The sequence below is a fragment of the Chelonoidis abingdonii genome, chromosome 3 (assembly GCF_003597395.2).
Source record: "Chelonoidis abingdonii isolate Lonesome George chromosome 3, CheloAbing_2.0, whole genome shotgun sequence".
Classification (NCBI taxonomy): Eukaryota; Metazoa; Chordata; order Testudines; family Testudinidae; genus Chelonoidis; species Chelonoidis abingdonii.
The window spans coordinates 87,550,717-87,561,272 of NC_133771.1; the positions used below are offsets into that span (position 1 = coordinate 87,550,717).

General features: G+C 45.1%; 1 protein-coding gene across 8 annotated transcripts in view; it reads right to left on the reverse strand.

The window, feature by feature from the left end:
* Positions 1-8,525: 8,525 nt before the first annotated feature.
* WASF1 (WASP family member 1) overlaps positions 8,526-10,556 on the reverse strand; it is a 227,533-nt gene continuing 225,502 nt past the window's right edge. For all 8 annotated transcript variants that reach the window (XM_075063893.1, XM_075063891.1, XM_075063892.1 and 5 more), the window contains one exon: positions 8,526-9,398. In XM_075063893.1, coding sequence (XP_074919994.1) covers positions 9,241-9,398 — 158 coding nt within the window. In that variant the 3' untranslated portion in view covers positions 8,526-9,240. The remainder of the gene's footprint in view (positions 9,399-10,556) is intronic.

Consider the following 10,556-nt stretch of genomic DNA (forward strand, 5'->3'; position numbering starts at 1 on the left):
TTGGGGGGTTCTTTTACTGAGATGGTCGGGTCCAAATTCATACCTGAAATATTGACTTCAGGAGGAGTTGGGCCGCCTTATTCCAGGCCTAAACATGGCCCATACTCACATGGTAGCTGGTGCTACTGCTTTTCATAACACTGCTCCCATTTCCCTCCCTTTAGGGTTTGTCTGTAGCAGCATTTTACAAAATATTTTTCTTCAGCGTGTACTGATAAATGTGATCTGTGAAACTCAGCCCAGGAAATTTTCTTTTGTACTTCTCCCAGGAAAGGTAACTGAAGCCAAATGGAAACAGGGAGACAAATTAAGATGTGTCTATGCGGATTATGTCTGATTGCATTTCTTATTCCTCAGGGAGCCTGCCATTCAAGGCACATGCTGTCAGCTTCAGACTAGCATTTGAAAGCAACCTCTGAATTATTCCTGTATGTGAGCTTTGCAAGTCAAGTGTATGTAGTTTATTTTACAAAATAATAATGAGTGGATTCAAGTCTCATGGTTTAATCACACAGGACCAGTTGGCAATACAAAACCTTTTCAGCACTGAGTACCCCAAATTTACTGACACTGGCTCCCTAATTTTTTTAAATGATTTTTCTGTAGTTAGTTGGCTAGTCTATAGAGAATTTTGGTATTCAGAGCTGTGGAAAAGAAATGTGTCCTATTCAATACTCAATCCACCACCACTTGATTCAGCAGGCACGTGTCAAAATGTACTATCCTTTTTGTTGTCTGTCTACATGTATGCTCTCCTTCCATGCCATATAAATGGCAACCCAGTTCTGTCACAGATGACAGTGAGTTCTTTCTTCATGTGGAATACAGGATGTCTGTTTGTCCATTTGAATCAGACCCACGTTATGGGATTCCACAGTACAGGATGTGCATCCAGGACTGCCCTCCTTTCCAGGATATTTGCATGAAGTTTAGATTCCTGGAGAAATTAAGTGCGGAGCCCTGGCTCTTATCTGTGGGGTGGATGCAACGATCTGTACTACAGTCTGGTCCAGAGGAATTCAGAAGTCCTTTCAGCATTCTAAACTATCCCTGCCATCTAGCTGTGGGGTGACACAGTGTGCTCTGTGATCATTGAGCCTTCTTCACATAGTGGCATGTCAACAAGATATATTAAGAGGTTAAAATTATATCCAATATTTATACCATGGAGCTTACCAATACCTTTTCCATCCCTTTTCTCTGACAATGGTTAAACTATACTGTAAGGATATATAATTAGAAAAAATACCATATTCCAGATATGAATTCACTCCCACCTAAAGAGGAACTATACCTCCTTGTTCTGTAACTAAGAAACAGTTACTTACTGTCAGTCTTCAAGATGTGATGCAGACATGTATTCCACTTAAAGATGTGCATGCCCAGCACACCAGGACTGGATAATTTTATCTTGCAGTACCCATAAAGGGTGGCTGAGTGCACCTCAGGGCCATAGTCCCTCCCCTGGCCATCTGAGGCAGCGCTGCCCTAACTCTCCTCAATTCCTTCACACTGAATGCCCAGAGATTAAACTCTGATGCAGAGGGAATGAAGGGTGGGTCATCCAATGCATGTCTGCATCACATCTCAAAGAACTATCGTTCCAATAAGTAACTATTTCTTCTTCTTTGAGTAGATGCAGCCTTGCATTGGACGACCCTAACAGAACTTGCATCCACACTGAAAGATGCGGTAATGGCATATTGGTTTGTAAATGTATGTGTGGACAACCATGTAGCAGCCCTGCAAATGTCCATTATTGAGACGTCACTGGGGAACACTATTGATGTTGCTTGTGCTTTCATAGAATGAGCTTGCATTTGCTGAGGGGGCATAGACAAAGTTAGTTCATAGGTAGTTTTGATACAGGACATTATCCATCTAGAGATAGTCTGTGAAGAGACCACTTGCCCCTTCTTACAATCTGCATATAACACAAATAGGCAAGGTGAAGCATGAAACACTTTAGTCCTGTCCAGATAGAAGGCCAGAAATCGCCTGATGTCTAATGGAGATGCTTCTCCTCTAGAGATTAATGTAACTTAGGAAAGAACACAGGTAAATATACTGCCTGGGTCAAATGAAACTAGAACCACACCTAAAATTTGTGTCCACAGTAGTTTGATAAAGTCACTTCGTCCTTAGAGAATGGTGTACAAAGATGCTCTGCAACTCAGAATCCCCTAGTGGGGATGTTACTACCAGGAACACAGTTTTTTTTGCAGCAAAAATGGAAAGGGACAAAATGTCAGGGGCTCTGATGGAGGTCCCATTAAAGCTGCTAGGACCATGTTAAGGTCCCGCAGAGGAACCACTCTTGGACAGGAGGATGGAGAGACAAAGTAGCCCTTTTAAGAATCTTATTACCACGGTCCTGGAAAAAACTGATCTTCCCTGACGGGGGGATAAAATATTGATGTCGCTGCCAGATGACTCTCAGTGAACTAACAACTAGCAAGTCCTGACAACTGAAGGTGCAGCAGGTACTCTATTCAGGGCAACTTGGAAGCCAGCATCAGTTGAATTCTGCAGGTCAATGAAAACATCGAAAACCACTTCCATTTTGCCAAATAGGCCATTCTATTAGAGGGCTTTCTACAGTTGAGTAGGACCTATTGAACTGCCACTGAACACGACTCTTCCTCCTCATCTAGTCACGAAGCAGCCATCCCATGAGATGCAGGGTGCTGAGTGAGGCATGCAAGGTGCGACCGTGATTCTTTGAGAGTACATTAGGACGGAGAGGAAGGGATATGGAAGGCTGAACTGACCGTGTGAGGAGGTCAGGTAACTAGCACTGCCTCGGCCACATTGGGACAATGATAATGAGCTTGACCTGATCAGTCTTCAGCTTGAGGATGACCTGTGGGATGACTGAGATCGGGGGAAAGCATACAGGAGAGTTGACTGCCCAATGAAATGGAAAGCATCAGACAGGGACCCTGCACTGAGGCCCCCTCGAGTGGAACAGATGCCATTTCCTGTTGTTCCTCATGGCAAACAGGTGAATCATTGGAATGTCCCAAGCCACAAAGATGACCCAGAGGACACTTGAGGTTCAGGGAAAAATTCCTGCTGAGATGGTCCATGAGCTGATTCTGGATCCCGGGCAAGTGGTCAGCTATAGGAGCAATACTCTCCTCAGTGCAGAATTGCCACAATTTGACTGCCTCTTGGGAGAGCTCTCTGGAGTGTGCTCCCCCTTGCATGGTCACATAATACACTGAGGTGGTAATGTAGATAAGTATGAGCCCCTCATATAGTCCAGAAAAGCATGACATGAATTATAGATGGCCTGAAACTCCAGCACATTGATATTCAGTGAGTTCTCCTGCTCCGGCCACAGAGCTTGAACTTTCAGTGACCCCAGATGTGTTCCCCAGGGAGAGAGGTCTTGGCTGGTAAGGGCCAGACAAAGGGAACACCAGAAAAACATTTTCTGGAAGCATCCACCACTGCAAGGTTTCCAGGACCAGTGGAGAGAGACAGACCAATCTGTCCAAGGAGTTAAGTCAGACAATAAACTGTCCTGAGCCACATTTGAAGGGGTAAAGAAACAACCTTGCAAACTGGACCACCTGGGTGCAAGTGGATGTGGCTACAGAGCCTCAGGTACATCCACGCTATTGTTGAAGGCTGAGGCAAAGGTGACAAATCGCCTGAAAACAGTCAGCAAAAATGCTCTTGAACTCGTAGAGTCTATTAGCACCCCAATGAACTTGATTATTTTGAGTGGGAACCAAAGTTGATTTTCTGGTGTTTAAGATCAGATCCAACTGGTCAAGCAAGTTCAGCGTAATGTCAATATGAGAGAGAACTTCCCCTTCCCCTCAGTAGCCAGTTATCCAGGTATGAGAAGATGTGAATTCCTTCCCTTCTGAGGTATGCTGTCACCATGACCATGAATTGGTAAAAACCCAGGGGCAGAAGAGAGACTGAAGGGAAGCACCATATACTGAAAGTGGCGCTCTGCTATGACAAACAGAGAATTTTCTGTGGCTTGACAAAATTGCCATGTGAAAGTGGGCATCCTGAAGGTCCTGAGCAGCAAACCAGTCATTCTGAGACAACATGGGGAAGACAGGCAATAGAATGACCATGCAGAAATTCATATATCTGATATATTTGTTTCGGCCATGGAGATTTGTGATGAGGCGGTTCTGGCAGGACCCAACTGAGAATGCCAATTCAGGACCAACTGCTCAAACAGGGCAGTCACAGCCCAAGGCTGGGGTTTTTCCACCTCTAAGGCAAACCAAAGCCAGCAAGACAAAAATGACGTCAGTTTCACTCCACTGGCTAACCACAAGTCACATAAGCACATTCCTTAGACACTCCAGTCTCCAGTATCACCACTATGCCACGCCGCCTGGGATGAACAGTTATGAAAACCAACACCCCAGTAAGAAAAAGGTTCTCGACCAAAGGACCAAGCCCAGACCAGTCAATATACCTCAGATCTACCCACAATCACCTGCTTTCTGCCAATCTTTGATCTAAACTAAACTTTATTCTAAGGGAAAAGATAGAGACGAGAGCTAGAATGGTTAAATGGAACAATTACATAAGTAATGGCAAAGTTCTAGTCAGGCTTGTAGCATGATGGAGTAAACTGCAGGTCACATTCAAGTCTCTGAGAACATCCCGCGCTGACTGGGTCATCAGTCCCTGTGAGATCTTCAGCTTGTAGCAGTCCTCAGAGGTAGGAAGCAGGATTGAAGACAAGATGGAGATGACGCATCAGCCTGATATAGGCACTTCCCGTATAAGAACATTCTTTGTTCTTACTGTGGAAAATGTACAGCAAATGGAGTTTTTGGTGAATTTCACAGTCACAAGAACAAAGAATCGTGGTGCATTCCCCTGTATACTTTTGCCCTGAGTAATGGCGCCTCTTGCCTTCCCTTTTCTGCTTACCAATGGGGTCAGTTGTGTAGCTGATGGTCCTTAATGGACCATCAAGCAGGCTAAGCAGAGCTAACACCAACTTTTCTGGGGTGTTTCCCAGAACTGCGGCACCAAATTGAAATACAGATAGTATACTGTCAATACTTAACTTCAACTACAAAATGATACAGACAGCATAATCATAACCAGTAACCCATAACCTGGTCTGAGACACCTGATATGACCCCCTTTTACATAGGATTTGGTGCCACTACAGGACCTTGGTTGCAAACCATGTTCTATATGGTCCCATTTTATATCAATAACATCACAAGATTGAGAATGGGTCTTACTCTTTCCTTGGATTTGGGCACCAGAAAGTACTGAGAATAGAAGACCTAACCCCACTGTACCAGCGGAACCACCTCCAGCATTCCCAAAGCCAGTAGAAAGTGGACCTGCTCAAGGAGCCGTATTTTGTGAGAGAGGTCCCTGAAGAGGCACAGGGAGGAAGGGGAGAGGAATGGATGGCAACTGGATGGCATAGCCCTATTTGACAATGCTTAGGACCCAACTGTTAGCAGTGACTGAACCCAAGCATTGTAAAAGTGAGTCAGCCTGTCCCCAAATGGAAGGGATGGGGAGAATGGAGTGATGACTGGAACACTAGTTCTGACCAAGGAGTCAAACTAGGTACTTGAGGAGTGCCAGGGAAGGAGTGTCAACTGCCCAGACCCTAGATCCAAATGCCTCCTCCTCTGGGGCCTATGCCCCTTTCTGTGGTCACACTATCTTGTGGGAGAGAGAAGCTGCCCAAAATGTGCACTGCGGATGATACTGCTGCTGCTGTTGACCACTGTAGTGGCACCACTGCACTGCCAACATATGCACCTCCCAAGGACTGTAGGATAGCCCTACAGTCCTTGAAGGAGTGCAAAGTCTCATTCATCTTTGTCTGAGAAAAGGAATTGGCTGTCAAAAGGCAAATCCTGTATGGCCTGTTGTACATGGGGAGCAGTGCCTGAATTCTGCAGCCAGGAAGCCCTTCTTGTGGTCATCGCCAAGGCCAAGACTGGCCGAGGAATCCACAATGTCCAGCACACACTGCAACAAATTCTTAGCTACCAAGCAGCCTTCGATAACAAATGCCCAAAATTCCTCCCTTGAGGCTTTGTGCAGCTGGTCCACAAACTTAGACAGAGTTGTCCAGTTCATGAAGTTATATTTGGACAGCAACGCCTACTGGTTAGCAGTGCCCATCTGTTAGGAAGGGAAGAAGAGGTGTAAATCTTCCTACCCTTCAAGTCCATCCATTTAGAGTCCTTATCTTTGGGTGTAGACTTAACTCTGCCCTACCGGGCTGTATCACTGACTAAAGTTACGACCAGGGAGTTTGGGGATGGATGCGAGTAATAACCCTCAAACCCCTGCACCAACACAAAGTGGCATTTCTCCGTGTGCTTCACAGTAGGTGGTACCGAAGCGAGCATGCTTCAGAGAACCTTAGCAGGCTCAAGGAGAGCATGATTGATAGGGAGGGCCACTCCCAGGGCAAATGGCTGCATGATGTCCAACAACTTATGGATATTCTCTTGCAGGAACTCCACTTGAATACCCAGGGAAGCAGTCACGTGCCACAAAGGTCCAGGTATGCCTTGAAAGCCTCTGGTACTGAAGAAGAGGAAGAGCCAGGCACTGCAGAATTGTCCAGGGACAGAGACGAAGAAGTTAACTGTTCCAGAACTGGGTCCTTTTCCAGGACTGATGGACTTCGATGGGATGACTGTGAAGGCTCCATGAGGGGAAGGTTCACAGTGCCTGGGCCTGCATGGAATCAAGTCACTGCCACAGGCCTGCTCAGTGGGCTTAGAATGACTTGAGGAGTGGGACCTTTGTAACAGAGGGGAGTCCCATGACAAGTGTCAATTCTGGTACCCCTTGTGCTCTAGGAGCAATCCCTGATGTGAGTTAGGCAATGGAGAACAGGAGGAAGATCCCTACCTGGATGTCGGAGTCCTGGGTTTCAGAGGATAAAGATGGAGCCAGCCCTGAGAGGGTGCAAGCAACTGGTCTGATTCAGCTGGAGCCCAAAATGAAGAAAGAACTGGCACCAATGGTGGAAATGGTACCGCGAACTGAGTATGCCTCTGCTGTTTCCAGTTGTAGAAGTAGTGTTGAACTCCCAAAGTGGGCAGCAGTATCAAGGTGACTAATGGTACCTAAGTGAGGGGCAGTGACTGCCACCACATTAACATTGGCAGCATCAACAGTACGGGTGCTGAAGAGGTTCCTGGTGCTGAGGAAGGACTTTGGCCCAGCTCAGCCCTGCTTCCACTGAGTGTGGAAGGGAAACATCAGGATTTGGTGCTGATGGCCCCACAGGTTCAGGGGCTTGCCCAGTCAATGGAGCTATAAACAATGCAGCCCTGGGCCAAGGGAGATTGGGATAGAAAGGCAGAGAAGGTCCACTGCTGCCTGATATGCTGCCAGTATTGCTCTCATCAGTACTAGACTCAATGGATGACCCAGGCCCAGAACAAGAGTCAATGGTATGGAGTCTGACTTCCCACCATGGTAGTGTTTGAGTGGACCTACTCCTGTGCACCGGCATTCACACCATGCCAGTCTGTGATCTTTCTGGAGGAGGCAGACAAGTCCCCATGTGACCTGGAGTGGCCATGATCAGTCTTGCATGACCTTTTCCTTGCCACACTTGATGGGCAGCAACTTCTCAGTCTCTTCAGAGAGGTACCAGTTGGAGGATGCGAAGTGGCAGCACTCTCAGAACCTGAGGGTGACCTCCAACCCAGTGTAGGCATTGGTGCTGAAGCAGGCTGCATGGCCTGTTCAAGCAGGTGCTGCTTTAGATGAAGATATCTTGCAACCTGAGACTGTTTCATGAATGATTTGCAAACTGAACACTGCTCCTTGAAGTGGGCTTTGCTTAAGCACAGCAAGCATTGGGTGTGGGGAATATTCCCCCACACAATGGTGAGGGCATCACCAGGGAAATAAACAAAATCTAACACACACTATACCAAGGGTACTAATTAACTATATATAACTAGAAAAAGTCACTAAGAAAGAGAGGTTGCAAGAACACAAACCATACAGAGCTCCAACTCCAGCCACTAGTGGTAAGATGGAAGTGAGGGGGGTCAGGGCAGCACTGCCCCATATAGCCAGGAGATGTGGCAATGAGAGACAAAAGCAGCCCCTCTATGGGTATTATGAGACAAAAGTCTCTGGCTCTGGTGCATTGGGCGCGCTCATACCTAGGTGGAATACATGGTTGCATCTACTTGAAGAACTCTGAATTGAGTCCAAAATTGCATTGGCTTTTGTGTATATGGATGTGGCTGACATGCAGTATAAATTAGATAGCATGACACATGATTTTGCAATAGCATCTAGTTCTCTTTGTTTTGTTTCACAGGTTTCTCCCTCAACGAACATATTGTTTTGATTATTGCCCCCCCCCCCATGTACCATAGGTACTTCTGAAAATTTAACCCAAGTTACTGAGAAGCATAAGTAGTCTTTTTTTATAAGTGATTTAGGCACTTTTGAAAATCTTGCCCTTCAGCTCCTAAGTAATGCCAGAAAAAAGACGACTTTATTAAAAAAGCAACAGCTAAGAACATTTACCATTTATTAAACCAAACTGTTATTTTTAACAGTTACATAAGTTACACAGCATGTTTAAGTCAGAAGATTTCACACAGAAAAAAATTTAAACTTTTGTATGCAGGCAAAATAGTACCACACGATATGTACCTGGGAGGGAGGGGGAAACCTCTAAACATTCAAATAAGGCCATAATTATTTAAAAAACAACAATAAAACAATAAAAGCCCCCAAAGATCCTTTTTTTCCTTTCATTGTGTTCAGTGCTGCTAACTATATGTATCTTCTTAGTGTACAGATGTATATTTTGATAGCTAGGTTTTTAAAAACATTTATCAAAAATGGAATAAGGCTCATTAGTACATACAGCTGCCCTTGGAATTTCAATCTCAGTTACCTTCATTAACTTAAAATTCACAAAGTGCACAGTTAAGATATGCCAAAATATTGAAACTGCTACTCTACCAACAGCTGCCCATGCTTAATACTTAGTGGTCTACTGGAACAAAATATGTTCTTTCAAGAAAAGAAAAGCCACTGTAAAACATTTAGTTTCAAAGATGTGCTAGTAGTTTACAAGAAAACGGAAAAGTAGAAAAACATGGATTAATGATGCGTAGTGTAAAGAAAAAAAATACAAAACCCACTAGAAATGACCATCAAATGTTTTCAAAGAACAATCACCACAATGGACATTAGCATTCAGTGTATATCAATGTATCTATTCTACTCCAACCAATCCACTTCATCAAACTCTGAATCATCTTCTGAGTCACTGTATTCCACAGCAATGCGGCGAGACAATATAGTGGCAACATCATTCTCAATGCGCTCATGTTTAGCTTCTTGTTCACGCTGCTCTTCGACTTTGCGTAGCTGAATACCTAAATCACAAACATAATAATCATTCTTTGTTCTTCTGCATAATACTCTTACCCACAGCTCTCAAATTGATCGAGAACACTGCCTGTCAGAGACGTAATTAATATTATATCCATTTTAAGAAAAAATTGCTGTACTAGGTCAGAAGTCCATCTAATCCACTATCCTGCCTTTGAAAGTAGCTCGTAGCAGATGTTTGAGAAATAAACCCTAAAAACCTTACTCTGCAGCAACACTACAATAACTATATGATTATGATCAAAACATTTCAGTAGCTGTGTTCCCAGATTAAACTGATTTTTAAATACAGTTTTTTCGTATATTTTTTCTCTTCGTGGTTTCACTTAAGGTTGCTTGGGTACCTTAACATACTTGGATTGCCTTTAAGGAAAAGATGGTTACTCACTTTTGTAACTGTTGTTCTTCTAGATGTGTTGCTCATATCCATTCCAATTACGTGTGCGCACGCCACGTGCACGTTTGCTGGAAGATTTTTACCCTAGCAACACTCGGTGGGTCGGCTGGGCGCCGCCTGGAGTGGCACCGCTCTCTCGAAGCCACACTCACGTGATGGGGCAACAGTGCATTCCTGGAATCCGCTAGACGCGCTCGGACTTTTATATTGAGCGGACAAAACCCTTTCAAAATGCCCTAACTCTTTGTCGGGTAGCAGACCGATGAAAGGCCTACCTGGTTCCTGTCAGAAGAATCTCATCTTGGGTGGGCGTGCTCCGCACTTATTCTGATTTGGCTCATCTTTCCCAAGCCACATCACCGCGCATTCTACCAGGCTCAGGCTTCATTGCTGCCTTCCTGGCTTGTGTACCTATTCAGGGAGATATGTCGCCGCAGCTACCTGGGTCTCAGTCCACACCTTTGCTTCAACATTAATGCTCTGTGTCAACAGTCCAGAAGATGATGCAGCCTTTGGCTCAGTTTTGCATTCTGCAACATCCCGACCCCACCGCCTAGGTAAGGTGGATACCTAATTGGAACGATATGACAAGCACTCGAGAAGAAGAGACGGTTACTCACCTTGTACCGTTGTTTTTGAGATGTGTTGCTCAGATCCCTTCCCACCCCGTCCTTCCACTGTGGCAGTAGCAGCAGAAGGAACTGAGGGGCAGTTGGGTCGGCAGGGGTGATATATCCGATGCCAT